At 32.8% G+C, this 21,808-nt stretch overlaps 1 protein-coding gene across 11 annotated transcripts; it reads left to right on the top strand.

Moving 5' to 3' along the window:
• The first annotated feature begins 768 nt into the window (after positions 1-768).
• On the top strand, positions 769-21,473 carry LOC143232788 (uncharacterized). 11 transcript variants are annotated; one of them, XM_076468641.1, is made up of 8 exons: positions 1,220-1,403; positions 2,728-2,908; positions 3,182-3,418; positions 13,239-13,378; positions 16,459-16,690; positions 17,738-17,925; positions 18,587-18,838; positions 19,291-21,473. In XM_076468641.1, exons 4-8 carry the CDS (start codon positions 13,324-13,326, stop codon positions 19,389-19,391), a joined length of 828 nt encoding a protein of 275 aa, XP_076324756.1. In that variant the 5' UTR covers positions 1,220-1,403; positions 2,728-2,908; positions 3,182-3,418; positions 13,239-13,323; the 3' UTR covers positions 19,392-21,473. The 11 variants fall into 11 exon arrangements, with proteins under 11 accessions (XP_076324757.1, XP_076324756.1, XP_076324755.1 ...); XM_076468640.1 differs by having other exon boundaries at positions 3,182-3,499; XM_076468647.1 differs by having other exon boundaries at positions 3,182-3,499; positions 13,239-13,449.
• The last annotated feature ends 335 nt before the right edge of the window (positions 21,474-21,808 follow it).

The raw sequence follows: 21,808 nt of genomic DNA, 5'->3' as shown, positions 1-21,808 counted from the left end.
TGGTCCACTTCAGTAAACGAATGAGAGCAGTCTGTAGCTACCGCTCAGTATACCTCATGACACGAGATATGAAAGTCGTCGACATAGAGCCCGTTTGCAACAGTGAGAGGGATTTTTCAGTATAAAAATTAATGCAATTAATGAACAAGTGTGACACTCAGAACACAGTTCTGAGGGACTCCAAGTTCCGTAGCAAAGAACAGGAAAGTGTCAAACTCACGCAAACTTCGAATCTCCTGTCTATTAAATTTTTTTAATAAAAATGGGCAAATGGCCAGGTAACCCATATATATATGGAGGTCTTGCAAAATGCCATACTTCCATGTTGTATCATAAGCCATCTCAATGTCAAAGAATATTGATATAATATGTTGTCATTTGAGAAAGGCTTCTTTGATTGATGTTTCAAGTTGAATCAGGTGGTCCATGGTGGAGCGCTGTCATTGGAACCCACACTGGGCGGGTAAGAGGAGGTTGTTTGATTCGAGGAACCAAACAAGATGAATATTAACCATCCTCTCTAAGGTCTTACAGAGACAGCTCGTCAAAGCAATTGAATGGTAGTTGGAAGGAATCTTGTAAATTTTTCTGTGTACAACTGAGGTTGTTGGTTGGGTATAAAATGTTTTTGAAATTCATTCTATTTAAAGTGATAATCGTCTATAAATTTTTAAAATCTTTTCTTTCAGTGTAATTTTTGCAAGAAGCTAATATAGAACAATATTAAATTAGTGAAGCACATAAACTGTCACTTTGAGAACACACGAGAGAAAAATCCAGACTTGAGCGACCTCACACAGTGCAAGTACTGCTTCAGAGACTTCGAGACACCCTTCAGTATGCAGTGTCACGTTGATACGGTGAAATATGAACTATGTTACTTTAGTTGAGGTATAGTGTCACACAAGAGTAACAGGTGAATGGAAGCTAAATATTTGTAGTTCACAACTCAGTCTGAATACAGATTATTACTTTGAATAGAAAAACAAAATTTCAAGATACAAAGGACTTGATCCAATTGAATTTTATATCATTAAATGATTCTGAAACTCCAGTTCAGTCAGTACAAATGTAAATAAATTGTTTAAATGATAACTGTTGAAAAATATGTCTTAAATATTTCTTATGCAAGAAAGTTTAATTTAAGGAAATGTTTAAAATCTAACAACAACAACTACAGTACAGTAATTTTGTGCACCTGGTGGTGTTATAAGTAAACTCATGTTTGGTTTGAGGCATATAACTAAAATATATACTTGAAGTTCTAAGTTCAAGGTTCTTATATTTTCTTACTTGACATTACAGAAAAGTGGTTTATGTGATGTATTTTCCATGACCGTTAAGTGTTTTTAAACTTCAGTCAAAGATCACAACATTTCTAAAATGCTTTAAGAGCAAGTTTAGTAAGTGCATTTGCTCATGAAAAGTTTAATTTACAAATTTTATTTGCATTGATAAGTTAAAAATAAATATCTGTCACAAAAGTAAATGGTGTTCTTTTGTGTTTTTAAACTATTGTATTATTATGGGTTGATATTAATGTAGGCAATATTAAGTATTAACATTTCACTTGGTATATTTAATTAGAAAATTAGGTTTACCTATGGCTTTGTGACATTGTGCTTTCATGTTTTGAGGTTTGCATGTGAATGAAAATTGAAAATAACTTTTAAATACCACAGGTGCTCTTATTGATTTATAATTATTGTTTTTTAATAGTTTGATTCAGTTTTATTAGTTTATATATTGACTGCTGTAGTTGGGTATGAAATATAAATTTGTATTATTTTAAAAATCAGAATAAGTTAATTATTAGGTTTATGGCAGGTATATTTCTGTATGAATTTGTTGTTAAGTGTTATGATGCTATCTTTTAATCTGTAAATATATTTTATAACATTACCAAACTGTTTATAACTATTCATCAGTCAGTGATTTTTATTATTATTTTGCTTGACTGAAGATTGTAATAACAATATTTGTGGATTAGCAAATATATGTTCTCAGTAATTGATTGTCACTTCACAATGACAAATCAGTAGTGGTATATTCAAATTTATTTTTTATTGTAAAGAAAATAATTCAGGGTTATTAAGTCAGATTTTTTCCTGTTTTCCTAGCTGCATGTCTCATTTTTCAGGCTAGTGAGTTTGAAAGCAAGTACTCTGGTTCTTGCTGTGTTACAATGCAAGCTATACCCTCTGAATGCCCTAATATATTTAATTATTAGTATGAGAAAATAATTATGGAAATTAAATTTATGTAGGTAAAACTATACATGTGATGGTCCAATACATTTAAATATTGTGTGAGCCAATAGAATATCAATATATACATCATTTAACAGAACTCTTTAATAATCAAGGTGAGACATCTGGTAATTGGAGAGCAGAAATGGATAAACTTGCTTAATTGTATGGAAAAAGAATTAAATGGAAATTTAATGTGAAATTCAAATGTGTACCTGTAGATGTACTTAAATACATACTTGAAAGTATCCTTAATGTTAGTTCTTTATTATTATAAGAATCTTGTAGAAATAGGATAATTATTGGCTTTGATTTAAATCTGTCACAATGATTAATTTTTTCTGTGGTGCTTGTTTTTTTTTATGTCCTTTTTAAATTTTGATATATAGTTCTAAATATTCATTTTTTTGTACAAACGACAAGTAAAGTGTTATACATTAAGCATTGTACACTGAATATTACCATTTCTGCCATTTAGGTGCACATGAAGACTGACACTCTAACATGTCTAATTTGTAACCAGGCTTTCACATCTAGAGCAGCTCTTACTGCCCACATGAAGGCTTTGCATGTAGAGTGTGAAATGCCATATATTTGTAAGGCTGGCTTGTGGATTTAGGTCTTCAATGCATCAGCAAGTGCTAGAACATTTTCAACAGGTTTGTAATAATGAATTCTGTTTTCTTCCTCCCACTTTTGAAAGATATGCTGAAGTCTTTTTTACTTTCTTTTGGCTAGAGAATATTTCATTGCAAGGAATAGAAATAGAAGCTAAATTTCAGGAGTTGTCTACTAAAAAATACATGTAATCTTGAATGATTTAAAATTTAGGAGAAAAGATGATTAAATCTGTAAATATTTTTGTTCTATAATATACTCTTCAAAAAAAGAAAGGCAAAATATGAGACAAATTGTTAACAACTTTATTCCAGGTAGTTCTGTATGACATGTGTGAAACTTTGCACATTCACTGCTGAACATCCAAAGTCTGCAAAAGCGAAGTCCACGCTCACTAGGTGAAGTTTAACGTCACTCAACATCAATAACAAGTATGCCCCCATGAGCATCAATAACTGCTTGGCATCTCCTGCCCATGGAAGCGATGAGATGATGAATCACATCCTGTGGAATGGCTGTCCACTCAGCCTGCAAAGCTGCTGCAAGCTGAGGTAGAGTCTGCGGTTGAGGTTGTCGCCGTCGCAGACGTCAGTCCAACTCGTCCCAAAGATGTTCGATGGGGTTTAAATCTGGTGATCATATTATTTCAAGTCACATGCATAAATGTAACTTTCATTCAGGGCTGTAACTAAAGTATTTGATACCCAGGGTGGATTCTTCCTTTTGTACACCCCGGAAATGATTTTAAAATTCAAATACACAGAAAAATATATCATGTTTGCAAGTACATTTTTAAACAGCACAGTTCTGGCATAAGCTAATTGGAAATAAGAAAAATGCAGGACATTAAAAATTAAGTGACTAGTTAATACTGCATTTTATTTTATACAAAAAAACACAGAAAATAAAATCTCAATGCTTAGTCTATTCTTCAAAGGTAAATAGATAGGATTCACAACCTCTGCTTTCAATCCTTAATTTCTCTAAGTTGATCAATAATTTCATTAAAATTCACATTCTTTGCATATTCATGTTGAACTGAAAGTGAAGCCAGATTTGTTAATCTTATCTGACTCGTGGTTGAGCGAAAGTCATTTTTTATCAATTTCAATTTGGAAAAGCATCCTTCACACAGACAGTCAAACAGAATCTCAAACACAGTGACAAGCTTGGCAGAGATTCACAAAAATCCCATTTCACAATAAACTCTAGAAACTGTATTTCTGATAATTTCTTTGCCTCTTTAATGCTGATTTGGGCAGCTTCCAAATGCCTCCGAAGTTGTTCAACTTTCACACTGCTATTTTCATCAGAGAATTCATTGAAAGTCTGAGTTAGATTTAAAATACACTTCTGAAGTTCTTTTGTTGCTTGGCTGAATAACATTGAACATTGACAGAATTTGATCCATTGCCTTGTGTATGTGGTGTGACAGTGTCAAGTGAACAAGACTTGGAATGTCAGTTGCAGTCAGCTAGCTATGCTCAAAAAACGTTAACAGAAGTTTGCTTTTTTGATGTAATTTTTTTTATCAAATATTTAATTTTCGTTTGTAAATTTTGTATTGCCAGTAAAAATAAAAATTTATTTTATAATGGAAATTAACACTAAGCTGTTGTAATAGTTTGAACATTTAAAATGTTTTTTCTTACTTCAGCAAATTTTTCATTTGGTTTGAAAACTTTTACTGGTATTTCAACTCTCTCAATGGCACCCCTCTCCTGGCTGTCATATGGGGTGAACTGCTCTCCTGACATCCATGTGTCACTGCTTTCATTTATAACACTTAATCAGTTTTTAACTGTGTTTTATGATCATGAAGACGTTTCCAAATAAAATCTGAAAAAAACTAAAACATTTCTATGTAGTGAGGGTGGAACAAATATCTAATTGGATATCAATTTTGAGGTGAATTTGATAATCAGACAGAATTTCCATCAATAGAAGCTTAATTATTTTAATTAGTGTAAATAAGTTGCATGAAAATATATACAACAATGAAATCAAGTGACTTGTTAATCAGATTTGAACATAATGTTTTAAAAATTATCAATAAAATGTTCATATTATGAAACAGTACTATCTTTTGAAACTAATATTAAAAATATTTATGCAAAATTCTACTGCATAGTAATATGTTTAATATTCTGTGGTAAAGCTATTCCACTGGAAAAAAACAGGAATTTTAGGGAACTCTTATTAAAAAAATACTAAGTTATCTATAAAATATTTAATTTACCATCCATCTGTGAGAATCTCAAATAATGGATTATTTTGGCTGTCATAGCTTTGTTTTTTGAAATCATATTTTTTTTTGTAAATGGACTGTAGCTGGAAAGTTCAGTGGTGGTTTATGGCTTATGACGGAAAAAACAAAGCATTGAACATTTAAAGCAGCATACAAAATAAGTTGCAATTAAATAAAATCAAAGGTTTAGAATAGAATATATTTCAAGAAACTTGAATTTTGTTCTGAGTTATGATAATGCCAGTTTCAAAATTGGTAAATAGTTGTTGGAATGGTTTCTGACCTTATCTTATTAACTTGTAGATCTTTTTGAGGGGTATAGGAAGAAATTAAAAGTTATTAATTATTAGTTCATAAAAAGTAAAGTAATTGAAGTAGACATCAAATAAGAACAAAATGCAAGTTTTGGTAAGCTAGTCAGTGGTGGAATACCAGGAAACACTTTGACGTAATCATTGTAGTGTTTTGTAAGTAAAACGTATAAAAATCAATGCATGCTTATTGTTGCATTATATTTCTGATATTTCACATTTAATACATTGGAAAAATCAATCAGAGATATTCTTGAAACACAAAACCATTAAAGTTCTCATTATACAACTGGGATGTGAATATAATAAGAGTACTATTTCCACAGATAAATATCAGAAAGTGAACTTTTGAGTTTTATATAATTAAGATGTTTTAGGATAGGTTAACAAACATATCTATTTGTGTTAGTTTAAGGAAAGCATCTTTAACTGCTAGCATAGGTTTCTGATTGGTTATAAAAGGTAAGTTGAGGCAGATGAGAGAGAAGAGGAATGACTTGTAGAAAGTTGATGAAGTATGAATTCTCTCAATGTGCACAGCTACAAGTTGCTTTAAAATAAATTGAATTTTTAGTGAATGTGGTTGGAAGAGAGACTGTAGGCTACTACAGAGTGTTTGCTGATAGTACTTTAACTTTCTAAGAAAAATTTGCGTGTGTTAAATGTAGTGATATACTGTTGCAGGTGCAAGCTGTGGTAATACAGGCAATATATTTAGTACCTGTATATATACATATTTATATGGTTCTTTGTGATTTCTTACCTATAGAACAATGCAGTGCCATCACAAGTAAATTTATGATTGAATATGTGCTGCATACTAACCCTTTTCATGGAAGGATATTTGTGTAGCAAGATCGTAGATCTATAGGATATAACTTTAGAAGAGGAACCACAAAGAAGTGTATGTCATAGCTGCAGTGAAAGTTAGTGAGAATGATTACCAAGGAAATTGCAATTGCAGCAGTCCTGTTTAAATCCTTTCCAGTCATATTCCTGTCAAAGCTAATGAAGCTAATAAACTTTTTATACCTTTGACCTGGTGATGTGATCTAAGAAGCCAGTATTCTCATACAGCAGAGGATGGGTGAATACTATGAAGACGTGTGGTTATCTGATTACCTTTGTTGTACTTTGCAGGAGTTTGTTACCGTGAGCATTGTGGGTATTCCTTTTCCTCTCATTGAGGTCTCATGTTCTAAGGTGTCACTTTGACATGATGGGGGATATGCTTTGACTCTCATATGAAATTGGATTATTGGTACCATGAAATATTATCCCCTCAAATCCATATCGTAGAATTGTTGGTGGTACATTGAATTTTGGATTTTTTTTAGGATAGTCCATAGATGTCTCATGATGATACATACATTAAACTCTGCAGTTATCTCCATCAGCAATCATTGGGGGGACTCTTTTCTCTTCATTTCTACACTGTTAACCTCCTTTTATAGGCTTATTTTATACAAGTACTTTTAATAGCTTGATCTATTCAGGGTGCTCTGAATCTTGTTGTGGATCATTTCTTCAGTGCTGCCAAGATGCTACCTTATGTATGGGTCCCTTGTTTTTCAAATGTTCATGTTGCTGTTCTCTAATCTGGATATGTTCTTCTTGATGTTTTTGCTACTCTTCACATCACCTTACTTCACCTTTTCTACTTTTGTGTTTCTCATCCATCAGCTGGAGATGCATTCTGTTAGGACAGACCTAACTTTTTTTATTTCCATGCATACCCTTTTACTTGTCTTCTCCCTCATTTTGGACACTCCATCTTGCATCCTCCTAATAATTTCTTACTGCCTAGTTCAGCCATGGTTTCATCTATTGTGCTTTCTTCTGTCTATTTTTTCCCTCTTCTATCTAGCAGTGCCATCACTCCAACTTTATGTACAGGTTTGGTCTGATTCCTTACGTGAGGTGTTCCAAATTCTCTTTATATGTAGCTTTCGTTCTATCTTGTTCAGTTCATCTTTCTTCTCTCCTTGTCTACCCATTAGAAGCATTCATATTTCTTATTTATCTTTGCATCATGGCTGGTTACCAGGTAATATACCTAATTAAAAAAAATGTTTGTTATTATTAGCCTGTATTCTCCTCTTCTATCTTTTTTATGTTTTTTGTTAGCTTTACTACCTTTGTCTTCATATTTTCACAGTCTTTCCTGATTTGGACCTGCATACTACCCTACACCCTCCCTCTCTTTGACTCTTTAGTCTCTTGTTCCTTGTACCACCTTTTGCTTAGGTCCTTCTTTTTACTTTTTGACTATGGCTGTAGGAGATATGATGTGTATGCAATTGCTACTTCCTGAATTTTTTTGTCTTCCATTTCTCAGTATCATTCTCATTCTGTTCCAAATACTTTTCTCTGTCAATTTGCAATGTTCAATGTTCTTTAGCCTGTTCTACCCCTTTTCATGCTTCCATATGATAATTCTCTGAAATATTTCATTGTCCCCACAATATTTCATCTACTACTTTCATGGGATGGTTAAATCACCTCATCCATTTAGCCTGTGCTCCATTAGATGTAGATTCATTTCAACTTTTTTTAGATCTCTTTACCAAGCATGCCCCTTTCTCTATCTCTGGTATTTCAATTCTGTCACCCATTGGAAGAGTTTGTACAAACTGCTATGCAATCTACCCCATTTACTTTTGTCCCACATTTTCTTCATCATTTGGCCATCTCTTTTTCTTCTAGATATCAACTTTCTCCTGTTATCATTCTAAATCCCCTCAGTGTGGATTCCTGTACGTGGCGAGGGGACCTCCACGGGAAGGTTCTGTTCTTTCAGTTTACCTCCTCTGGGATTCAAACATCTACCCATGTGATTGCCATGCATGGCAACCTGTGAAGGGGAGAAGAGGATCCTAGAGTTGAGGGGTCCAACTCTAACACACCACTTTGGCCTTAAATTCCTGTAGACAGGCAACCTTGGGGTGACCCCCCTTGGGTCAGTCGGCTGGTCCACTCAGGCTAGGGTCAACCAAGTACCAGTGTTGGATGTTCTCAACAGGTGATGTGGACATTGTATCTGATGCTGGTGTTTGAGTATAGTACTCATGAAACCCTGGTGTTGCTGCAGTGTCCTTGTTTGACATTGTAGTGCATCTCCTCATAGGGCTCCATGGTGGGTGGAGTAAGTGAGCACTGAAATTTCCCTTTGTTTATTATGGATACTCCAATTACAAATCTTAATAAAATAGTGAAAAAACAGTCTATAGGTAAACGACCAGTTTTTGAAGATCCTGAGCAGCAAACCTCACTAGCTGTACCACCTGTTGTACCTCATTTTCTTATATTGCATTCACTTTCAGCCAAACCTTTAGGGCAAATATCTCCCTTTTTCATTCAGAAGGGACTAGAGGGACTTACTGGCTCTCCAAAGTCAGTAAAGAAGCTTCAATCTGGTGGCATATTGATGGAAACATCCACATCTCAACACAGTGAACTTCTCTTGCATTTAAAGACCAATTAAGGTTACATCTCATGCTACTTTTAATTCATCATGAGGAGTCATTGTAGAAAGGCATTTGGAGAACATCCCCGTGTTAGAGATTCTCGCTGGTTTCTTCACCCAAGGAGTTTCTGCAGTGAGGCGTATATCTACTCGCAAAGATATACCAATGTCCACATTCTCACATTTATGCCACCACGTCCACCTGCCAACATTAAGGCAAGTTATCTTTTTTGCAGAGTACAGCCATACATTCCAAACCCTCTCAGATGTTTCCAGTGTCAGTGGTTCAGTCACTCAAAGACATCATGTTGTGGTTCCTTAACGTGTGCTCATTGCTGTGGCTAGGGCCATGATGCCTACAAGTGTGAAACAGACCATCACTGCATCAATTGCAATGGCTCTCACCCATCATACTTTCGTTCTTGCCCTAAATGGTTGGAAGAAAAAGATATGCAGCGTTTAAAAACGATTCATAACATTACTTATCCTGAGGCTCGAAAATTGCTGTCCACCACCTCATCTCGGATGTATGCTGCTGCACTTCATTCCACAACTACAGTGGGAGTGCAGACAGATCTTTCTGTGCCTCCAAAAGAATCATTCTCCAAACAAATGAAAAGTTTCTTGACCTCCATGGTTAAAAAAGTTGATGAATCAACTTTAACACTTATCTCTGTGCCTTATATACATTCCAACAAACCCCAAGATCCACATCCTTTGGTTCCAAATACAGGCATTTCCTTGGATACATCTTCTCCCACCCCAAGATGCAAAACAATCATTCGTTCATGTCCTTAGTCACTGGAATCCCCTTCCAACAGCAAAGATCGACCCAGTTGACCCAGGGCAGGATCCATGGAGGTCAGTTGATGTGGTTATAAACAGAAAGGCTCTCCACCCAATTTGCCTACACATAAATAAAAATGTTCACCCTGATACAATAGAACTGTCAGGGTTTACGTTCTAATCTGGATGACATCAAAACAGATTGCTTCCTACCATCCTGTTTGTCTTACAGGAAACATTTCTGAAACCTTTTGGCAGTTTTCTTTGTACAGAAATGACAGGCTGTGTGATGGACGAGTTGCATGGAGGGGTGGCACTGTTCGTTGATCAGCATATGCTTACCCTGTCTTTGCCACTTGACACACCCTTGGAGGCTGTAGCCATCCGTGTTTCCTTGGGTCATATCATCACTATTTGTTCTCTCTACGTGTTGCCTGGATTGACATATGATCAATCAGACCTTGATGCTCTCATTGAATAGTTGTCATGTCCCTTTTTTATCCTGGGGGACTTTAATGGACATCATCCCCTCTGGGGAAGTGCTGATATTGATAGGAGGGATCGTTTAGCAGAGTATGCTCTCTGATCACAACCTTTCTATTTTCAATACTGGTTCTTCTACTTATTTCTGTGCACCTAGTCAGTCCTTTACTGCTATTGGTCTCTCAATTTGCTCCCATTATTCTCTCATTTTTCACCCATTGTCCCATGAGGTAGTGATCATTTTCCTATAATCTTGAGAGAGACTGGCCATGGTTGATGCTACTCGACCTGTGTGCTCCGGTAGAAGTTAGATCAGGCAAACTGGCCCTCTTTCACTGCTCTCGCAGAACTTGATCCTGCCATCGTCTGTAAGCCATTAATAAACGACTGTGTGGCAGCATTAACTGACTGTATTATACAAACAGCTGCTCAATGTATTCCTAAAACCTCAACACGTTTCCACTGTATCCTAGTTCATGATGGAATCCTGCCTGCCACATGACACAGAAGGCTCAAAAGTGGGCCTAGGATACTTTCTGTAGATATCTCACACTCTCAAACCACATCGCTTTCCAGTGGGCCTGTTCACATGCTTGTGGGTAAGATGTCAAAGCCAGAAGGAATTTTGGATTAAATTCACAACCGGCATATCTTCTACCACCAGTTTTCATATGGGACAAGATTCGAAAGGTCAGTGGGCAATATAATTCTTTTCCCTTCTCGATCTTGTGCTCTGATCACCGGGAAGTTGCTGATACCCAAAGCATCACTGATACTCTAGGTGAAAGCTTTTGCTGGGTATCTAGCACATCTGCTTCTTCCTCCACCTTCTTAGCCATCAAGACTTGGGCAGAGGAATCACCTCTTTCCTTTCAAGCTGATTGTCTCTATGACTATAATCATCCCTTTACACTGGTGGAACTCAAACTGGTCCTTCATCGGTCTGGCAGTATATTGGTCTCCTGCTTCTCTTCCTATTCTTCTGATTGTTTTTAACCAGATCTGTCAAGAGAATGTTTTTCCTGATGCCTAGTGTCAGGCTATTGTCCTACCTTTCTCTGAGCCTGGGAAGGAACTCAAGATTCCTTCCAACTACCATTCAATTGCTTTGATGAGCTGTCTCTGTAAGACCTTAGAGAGGATCGTTAATACTCATCTTGTTTGGTTCCTCAAATCAAACAACCTCCTCTTGCCCACCCAGTGTGGGTTCCAATGACAACGCTCCACCATGGACCACCTGATTCAATTTCTGTCTTGGCTACCATAATTTCTGGCAGTTGTGGAAAGAACATAAAGAGGTATTTGTACAATCAGTGTTAAGGTGATACAATTAATATAGTAGAAATGGTTGGCTCATGATAACAGAATTCATTAAGTGACACATCATACTGCTGAGTGGGCTGGTGTTTTTTCTACTAGGTTATATATCAAGTTATCCCTAGAGTGGGTAAAACATATACCTGGTACAGGTGGGGTGGACTCTGTAATAAATGTGATACTATATGTTTACATATATTAGAGTCTCACTCCATGGGTGCTCACCTTGGAAACTTTTTCATTGGTTCCTCTAACTTTACAGTATTGGATTTTTGCTATTATGTGAGAGTTGATAAGGTACTGTATGAGGAGTTAACATTTTTCAACACTGAAAGTATATTTCCAATAGATATTTACCTCTCCCACAGTTCTCACATATCCTTCTCACTTCTGGTGCATCTTTTATTTATTTTTTTCTTCTAATTTTGGAATCATGAGTGTGCTCTACAGTATATAGTGGTAAGTCTTGATTTTGCTCTGCAGTATAGAAAGAATGATCTGCTCTAAAAGGACATCTTTTATTGGTAGAGGGTAGTTACATGCTTGTTTGGATGACACAGTGCAGCTATATCATGTGCAAACACGTGATGTTAGATGGAAACCTAAAGGCTAGTTGTGAATAAAAGTTGCAAACATGGAAGGCAACACAAATTGAAAGTTATTATGCAAGAGGAGGTAATTATATGTCAGATATACATTTTCAATATGAGAAAATATCGACTTTCATTTCTGAAACAACTCATGCTGTTTTTATATTTTAAATAAATTTAGTCTTTAAGATTTTTGCCCTATTACTGGATCTTTGAAAGATTAATGCATTCTGTTTAATGTTCATGTAAGTCTGCTGTGATAGTCTTAAATCTTAAGAAGTGAAAGTGATTTGAAACATTCAGTTGAGAAACATTTTGAGCTCATGTTCGGAAGATGTTAAAAATGATTTAACTGCAAGCAGTTTGTAAGATTTGAAATGTTGGTTTTCAAATTAGTCAGTATTACTCGGTTTGTGGTACACACTTCTGTTGAAGATATGTCTTTTCTGTTCATCAGGAAGACTAAAATTAAATTTTTTGAATGAAGTTATGTTTGAGATTTTCAGTTTCAATAAGGTATATAGATTTAATGTTTGTGAAGCTGACAAAAAAGTTACAAGTATAACAAAAACAAAGTTTATTAGTTGAAATGAAAGTAGCACACATTATCTTATTTTAATCTTCTAGATTTTGTCGTGCCATCTGTTCACAAGATTTATTTGATCTCTTGAAAATTTATTTTCAAGAACAAAGCTTTAGACTTTTTCAATGTTCAAGTTGTCATAAACAAAACCATTGGTGAAAAGGCTTGTAAAAAATTATAATAAAGAAATAAAGAAATCTTTAGTGTTTTTAACTTTTGAGTAAATTTCTTGTTGCTAATACTGTAGTGTTTGAGATGGTTAATGATGATATTAAAATTAAGTTGGTTTTGGTTTATAAGTTTATTACTATTGCATATCACAGTAAATGCATCTTCTTAACACTAAGTAGGCCACACAAGAAAGTGATTCGTATATACTGACAGTAGCAGGTTCTATTCAAGGCAGTGACTCTTAAACAGTAATTTGAACGTCTTCACAGATTACTAATCTGAAATTTGCACTAATGGTTCTTTGTAAGATAATGGCTCACATATATAGAACTTTAATTATATCTATTTTAATTTTTTCACAGATATTTCGTTGAAGCTAGCTTATTGATTTTTGTTTTTATTATAATATTTGCCAGGTTCACAATGGCTCTGACAGATTACTTTGTTACTACTGCTTGAAGGTGTTCAGTGCTCGTATATCTCCTGTCTAGAAAAACTGGAATGACCCAGAAATTCTTCCTTCATCTTCAGAAACATCAGCTAAAGTCTCAATCTCGCAAGTGTCCAGCATGCTGCTTGGTTTTTGTTAATTGTAATAATGTCAAAACACACTGAGCTGTGGGTCATGTTAGTATGGCTGAAGCACATGATTAGTTTCAGATGTTTTTGCTGTTGGATTATTATTTTCTAAAACATAATACATATTTTGTCAACATGTATAATGTTGATATCCATAGTGTGATTTAATGCACCTTAACAGTGCTTTAGTGTTTTTTTCAATTTCTTCTTCTTTGTTTACACAATTACTGAGGCATGACTTAAAATGTAACCAAACACTTAACACTGGTTATATCTGATGCACCTTGCAGTAGAGAATATTTAGTATTAATTATTTGTTAGTAGCAATAATGTTATGTTTAGTGGTTTAACTCATTTATATCATAAATTATCTTGTGCATGTTTAATTAAAAGTGTTGTTAAAGATGTTGAATGGTATATAAATGTTAATTAACTCTTTCCAGATGGGTCACTGGTCAAAGGTCCGTTGAATGCAAAACTGGTTCTAATTAGAAGTGTTTGATGTAAAAATATAAAGTCAGTAGTTTTGTTACAATTTAGAAATCAAAGTACTAATACTTAAAAACTGGAATATAAAATATAAACCTCTTATCTTTTCTATTTCATGTACTGAATCAAACACAGTTGCACCACTCATATCCATTTTTGGAAACAGTCCTTATATGCAGTTACTTCTATGTATGACATTTTAATAACCAATCAAAAACTCAATGTCCCCCTAGTGGCTTTCTTAACCATTTTAAAATATAATGGTGTCCTCTCTTTATTTTGAGACAAACCTTTATGGTGGTAAGTTGAGTCTTTAGCCTATTGGAAATTTCACTTTTTTTAAAAACACAAATATGGCTTAGTTACTAAACTTGATAGATTGTAATGTAAATCAATGGTATTGATATGGTATTTTATGATTTTTTTGTTTACTCAAATGTGTATGTAAAACTAAAAAAGAATTTGTTTCACATCCTCCATATATGAAATTTTAAAAGGTATAGCAACCTATGATTAGCAGTGAACAGATACAAAGGTCATCACTAGAAGAGATGATTGCTTTACTTCTATATTTACTGTCCTTATATTAAGGTTTTAAGAAAAATAAGATAAATAACTTGTTTCTAAATAGTAATAATCTATATACATTATGTATAATAATTAAAATATGACTGTATCTTACAAGAGACTAGACTACTGAAACACAGCCAACACAATTTTATATTATTTACTACAGTAACATGAGTACACATGTGCTGTGTCAATGTATCTTCTGTATTGATAGCAAGGAATGGCTGAGGGGTCAATATGATAAAAATAGTAAATATATAGTATTATGAGATTTAACCTATTCAGTCTAAACATTTATGTTTTTGTTTTGTAATTTTAGACATTCTAGATTGAAAATGATGTAAGGTATAATTATTTCTTTATGGTGGTTATGAGATATGTTGAATCAACTGAACTCGTACAGAGATTCATTTGTGGAAACAACAAATATAATATAATATTTTCCTTAAGAAATATTTGATAACTATCTGGACATAATAAGGACTTTGATTCTGAAACTGGAAAATGTTCTGATTCATAAAAGTATTTTTAATCTTAAAATGAGAATTACCTGGTATTTTACCTATATCTAACATACAAAATGAAAAAAGGTATGAGAAAAACATTGTTTAACAAACCTTAAGACTATAAAAGTTCTGATATTTTTTATGTATGAAAGCATTGTAATGTTTACTGATAATCTGCACGGTTTCATGAACATGTACTTACTAACTTAAAAGTTATAGCATGAAAACTGTAACAAGCACAAAATGATTATGATGTTGGTTCCAAGGACTGAGTCTGTGATGAAAAGAGTTAATATTTATTATTGTTTATATTTTACTTTGAATTTCTGAGTCAACCAGACTGTATATGGTATTCATGGTCTGGGAAGCACATTTGTTATTACATTAACTTGTGAGTTTTATATCATATGCAATATATAAGGAATCTAATGGTTTTTGTCAACCAAAAAAAACTGGAGAGAACTGGAGGAGAAATAATGACTTATTTTTTGACATATAGAGAATTTTTTGATTAAATTTTATTGTACTATAATATCTGTAAAGATTCTTACAGAGTTAGAATTGGGAATTGTGAGAACAATCAATAGATTTTCTTACAAGATTCTACATAATTCAAGCATATGAGCAGCATCACATTGAAATCTTACTTGCAAGTTTAAAGTGAGAAAATGTTTTACGTGCTACAAATGTAGCAGATATGGATGTGATAGTGATGGGATACTAGTTGCAGAGAAAACAAGCTGTAAAAAAGTAGAATAAAAAATGTCAAATGGCTTAAGAAATGCATGTCTACCTACAGATAGATTATGTTCATGAAATTATCAGATGTGCACAGCCATGCACAGAATGGTGAGAATACTTAACTTCATGGCAATAGAAAGTTACTACATCAACTGTACCCCTAGAAATAAATAGTAATAAAAGATTAAGCCCTCCAGATCTCTATATTTTATTCCAACTTTTCTGAATTTCTTTATCATATTTAAACCCTACTTTGTTATCAAAAGTTACAAAATTAGTCCAGTTGCCTCACAACTGTTGTTTTAGTTGTTAAAAAAAGGGGAGTATTGAAATAATTTGATCGATACTGAGTTTCTAGGATACTAGTTTTAATGTAATATGATGACCTACAGTTAAATATAGAAAATTGTTTTTTAGTTCAATTTCTTTTTTTCTAACTTTTCCTGTTTTTTAAGCACATAGATAGGTATATCTTCACATGGAACTGGTAAATATCTGTAAATTGTGTTGTCAGTGTGGTAATTATGCATATCAGATATTCTTGTTAATGATAACTTTGCAAAAAAATAAAAAATAAGAGAAAAGTTGTACAATAAGAGCACTACCACTGCTAAAATTTTCAATCAATATTGATTGCAACATAAAATTATGTTTAGAAGCATTTGGGATCGTGGAGATTTACATGTTTTTATAAAAACATTTTATTAAAGTAAAATGGTTCATACTGAATGGATGAGTTGGTGTATTGCAGGTGAAATCCGAATGAAGTGCGAGAAAAGTGAAAAAGATGTAGTGGTGAGAGATCCACATGTAAAAACAGTGAAGATGAGTAAAGGTAAAACATCCCCTATAACAAAAGAAGTTAGTTCACCTGTTATGTTCAAAACATCAGAAGACAAGTACGTGGACATTGTTCTTGTGGATGACACATCTTATTTGCACTGCATAGAGTGCAAGGGTACTATTGATGATGAACACTTCAGGTATGAATCTTATTTTAGTGTCTGCTTAATGATTTCATTTTTATGTATTGACTTGTGTATTTAGTTGTTAGTGTACTTTATGAAAGTTAATAAATCTTAGAGTATAATGCTGTATATATTTCATCAGTTTTTTATTGTGAATGTTATCCTCAAAATGAATTACAACAGATGCTAAATATTGCTGTGTATACTTCAGCACTTTTTAATAGTAAACATTGTCCATACAGTGAATTACAACAGATGCTGAATATTGCTGTGTATACTTCAGCACTTTTTGATAGTAAACATTGTCCATACAGTGAACTACAACAGATGCTGAATATTGCTGTGTATACTTCAGCACTTTTTGATAGTAAACATTGTCCATACAGTGAACTACAACAGATGCTGAATACTGTTGTGTATATTTCAGTACTTTTTAATAGTAAACATTGCTCTTACAGTGAATTACAACAGATGCTGAATACTGTTGTGTATATTTCAGTACTTTTTAACAGTAAACATTGATTGTCCATACAGTGAATTACAACAGATGCTGGATATTGTTTTGTATGTTTCAATAGTTAACAATGTCTTTACCTTTAATGACAACAACTGCTAAATGTTTCTGTGTAAGTTTCAGCACTTAACATTGTCTTTTTTGATTTAATGGTAACATCTGCTGAATGTTTAACTTCTTAAACATTGAAATGTTCTCGTGCAGTGACAATAAGGTGTTATCTGAGTTTCATTATATGTTTTCAAAATGTGTTAAATGAATGTATTGTACATTTTCAGAATTAAAAAAAGTTTTTAAATTTTTGTTTTATGTTTCAGTGCATTAAATAATCTAGTAATCTATTAAAACTTGCTTTCCTTGTAAAAAAAACAACAAAAAACAAATATTTTTATAAGTTTTTTTTAATGGACAGTTCTCTTCTAATTTAACAAAAATAGTGTATATTAAAGTGAAAGCTCCTTTTTTTGTCGTACAAATAAGCAAACTATAAACATTATCGATATAAATGTTTATATGATAGTACTCCAAACCTTTTTTTTTTTTCATAGGAAGTGTACGAGTTATAGCCAGTGTGGATATGCCACAAATTGTAGCAAAGCATTTGTAAATCATATGGTTGTTCACAATTCCATATCAAACAAGAAGAAATCTTCATTGATTAACTTAAAGCCAATCTATTGTCAAGGACCAATGTTCTGTATTTGTGGATACAACACTATAAATGGAAATGATATAGGTATAAAAAAGAAATAAACTTTAGTTATGGTATTATACTTTTTGTTTTCTGAGTTTATCTGTTTCTCTCAATTAGTGCCAGACATTAGGAGTAAAAATTAAGTATTTTTTGAATAGCTGGTAGTTTGTTGAAAAATTGTGTAATTCAGTGTTTGGCTTTTGAATGTATAATGTGATAACTAATTGGATATGTGGGATTAGATAGTAAACCCATATATCCAATTGGAAATCTGGGTTGCAAGTAACCTTGCTCATATTTTGGTTATGTATGTAGGAAAAGTAAAAAGACTGTTTGGCCAGTTTGATACCTAGTAATATGGAAAGCATGGTAGTACTTAAGGATATCATAGCAATTATATCTCTAAGCCTAAATTCAGATAGTTTAGGTTTACTTTTTTTAGATTAATACACTGAAATCTGTTAGCTAATTAGAGTTATGAACATGGTAATAAATTACAGAGTAAGTGACTGTTTAAGTCTGGAAAGTATTGATACTGACTGTATGTAATGTATAATTTTACTGATAAAATAAAAGACTTAATTTCGATATGTTTTGAAAATCAGGTGTAGTTAAAAAGTCTTATGTATATTAAAGTTGTATTATTAAAATTAAAGTTACCTGTCAAAAAGAATGTGATATAATGGCATTGTTTTATTTTTAGCTCAACATTTAGTTGTTTGTGGAAAAAGATCCTGCTATCCGAGCATGGCCAAAGCATTAGCAGCCACTATCAAACAGGAACCAGACAGTAATCGACTTCAGCCACAGTCAGCTTTCTTCCCACCACTGATAGTATTAGATGCAAATGAAGAGGAATCTATTAATGAAAGTTTTGCAAGAATTCAAACATGGAGGAGTACAAGTTCAGAAAATGATGTAAACACTGAACCAATAGATAATGTGTCTTCTCCAGGTTAGTTTTTATAAATTAATTTTTAATTTGCTTTTAGTAACAGCATAACATACCAATAGATGAGAAGAAACTAAGGGTTATATCATAAAAATATAGTGTGGCATTCTTTCTAATGACTTAAATAATATTCTTTTTCATAAATTAACTGATAAGAGTAAAGAGTTTTAAGAAATCCATGAACAGTAAGATGATTTGCCAGATATGAGAATTGAAATGTGATGTAAGTGATATCTTATTAACCACTATCAAAAATTGGTGTGTTTTGTTTTTGATGTTATGAGTATTGTTAAAGTACAACTGAGCTTATATTAAACACAATAACAGACTGGAACTTAACTACAGTAAATTATCATTTGTTTGATAGTGTGGAGTTGTGAGTATAGGTTTCAGGTTTTACTATATACTAAACTGTATAAGTCAATATATAGCTATAATTGACAAGTTCTTTATAGAGAGCTCCAATGAACAGCCTCTGCACATGCTTAATGTGCTTGGCCTTGTTTGGAAACTGCCTTCTATATCAGGAAAAGAGAAGAAGATCAGATGTAGTTAGAGCACTTTGTTAAAAACTGCAAGCATGGATACTGAAAGTAAAGAAAGCACTTCTAAAGACTCAGAGAAGTCTTCAACTGGTAGAGTAGAAGAATCCTCCTGCTAATAAAGGTGAAAGAAAAGGAAATGAAGTTAAGATTAAAACAGAAAAAGCATCTGTTATGTTTCCTAATTATTCTGAAATTGAAGCAAAAGGTCTTCAACTTCATAAGAGTAATAAATCAAGAAAGTTACACCTGTGTCAGTTATGAATACAAATAGTCCTGACATGCTGGAAGTGAATTCTGACATATGTGCAGATAATAAAGAACAGGAAGTTTTGACTGCAGATCTGGAAACCCTTCTGATAGCACTGAAAAAGAGCTGGAAAATATTACTGCTGCTGGTGTGGATGCTTTTAGAACAGAAAAAAAGCTAACAGAACATTTTAGCTCTTGTGACCATGATGAAGTTGAACTGAATAGTTCTGTTCAAGTTGACATGAATACAGGAGGAAAAGAACCCTCTGATATTAGTATCAAGGAAAATAATGATATGGATACAGCCAAAAAAACCATAATATCTAAATTGAGTGTTGTAGTTACTAAACTGGATGAAGGTAGTAAAGAGTTCAAAATTAAAGTTGTTTGGTAGAAAATCCATAAAATTGGTTGAATATTGATTTTTTTTCTATTAACTGCAGTAAAAGAATCAATAAAAGTGTGGCTAGTATTATGTATCAATGACTGGTTCTACTGTAATGAGGTATTGTTTGCATGTGTTTACATATTTATACATATGTATGAGCATTTAGTCTGATATTCATGGAAACTGACATCAAACAGTAACCTTGATGTATGTGTGTTAATTTTTGCTTTAACCAGTTAGTGGCATGAAACACTTTAACTAAACTAGCATGAGAAAAGTATTTTAGAGATGCTTCAGTAAATCTAGGTGAAGAACCATTCTAAAAATTATTTGAAAGTGTTCTTAGTAACAGGTTGACATCAAAATGCTTTCAGAAAAACATTTTAGTGCAACGGTTGTTTTTATCACTTGATTTATCTCTGGTTACTGCAAATGAAGTTGAGTTTCTTAGAGATAGAACCCCATAAATTTTATTCACAGGAGTAAATTAAATATAATGTATTAACTACATACTTAAATAACAGTGATAACTTTGATAAGCTGTCAACTTTTGTTTACATTAATTAAAACTGATATTGTAGAAATTAGAGATTTTAATAAATAACAGTCATTTTGCCAGTAAATCTCACAAAATAATAATATTGTGTTCTTGACTGTATTAATTACACACAAAACCAGTGACCTGGAGTTTGGTAGACTCAAATAATATTTAAAATGTGCATAAATTTGTTGAAATTTGAGGTACAGTTGCCATACTACCTTTATATGTTGTTTTGGTTGAAACCTTGACAATATACAATTTTTAATATTTTCTCACAGTATGTGTGTAAAAGGTAAATTCTGTTTGCTTTATAAACAGTTTTTGTGTCACTGTGTAATTACCTTATGAACAAAGAAAAAAAACTGAGTAAAACAACAAATTTGTATTTTATCTTTTGAAATCAATAAGTCTAGGATATTTGTTGTACCATATTCTGTTTTTTCCCCATAAAAACAAAGTTAATTTTGAACAAGTTTTTCTCAAGATTAATTAATTAATACAGTTTTTGTATTAGAATGCCATGCTTTTTTATACATCAAGAGCATTGTGACCAATCTTTGCTACTTAAACAACTCTCAAAGTTGAATATATTACATGTACAAGTCTTTTTGAACCCAGTATTAATTATCTGTAAATATGTGTTTGCAATATGTCAGTATCTGTTTGTTTTATGAAGTATATTGAATTTTGTATCAGTTATGCAATTTTACGTTTTTTGTATGGTTGGATTTATTTCTTGATATCAGACAGTGATATCCAAATTTAATGAAAGTAACAGACTTAATGAGCATGTGTCAGAAAAGTTCATGTGTATTTTAGATCCTTTAAAAAAAAGCCATAATTCAATGTATTTATAGTGAACTTCATCAATAAACTACTGCTTACTAACATTTTTAGTATGTTTGCACAAGAAAAGATTGAGAAATTGTCATTGAATTTTACAGTTCAAGAAATATTTTAATCTTAACATAATTATTTTGTACATTAGGAAATGTAGTTGGTAAATTTAGTCCATTTTAGTCATTCATTGAGGGAAAAGAACTTGAATATTTAGTTAGCCATCTTGAAACAGTAAAAATTAATATATACTTATTTCATGTTACATGGATTAACCAGATATAGTTCAACTGTTGATTGACACTGTATCAAGAGAGAGAGATGGTAGAAAAAGTGCTTTAATACATACTATCCCTAGTTTCCCTTTACATAAATCAGTCTTAAAAGAAAAAAGAAAGAACAACATTATATGT

The sequence above is a fragment of the Tachypleus tridentatus genome, chromosome 11 (genome assembly GCF_004210375.1).
Source record: "Tachypleus tridentatus isolate NWPU-2018 chromosome 11, ASM421037v1, whole genome shotgun sequence".
Classification (NCBI taxonomy): domain Eukaryota; kingdom Metazoa; phylum Arthropoda; class Merostomata; order Xiphosura; family Limulidae; genus Tachypleus; species Tachypleus tridentatus.
The sequence above is the reverse complement of the archived record's forward strand: the minus strand, read 5'-3'. Positions and strand labels throughout refer to the sequence as shown.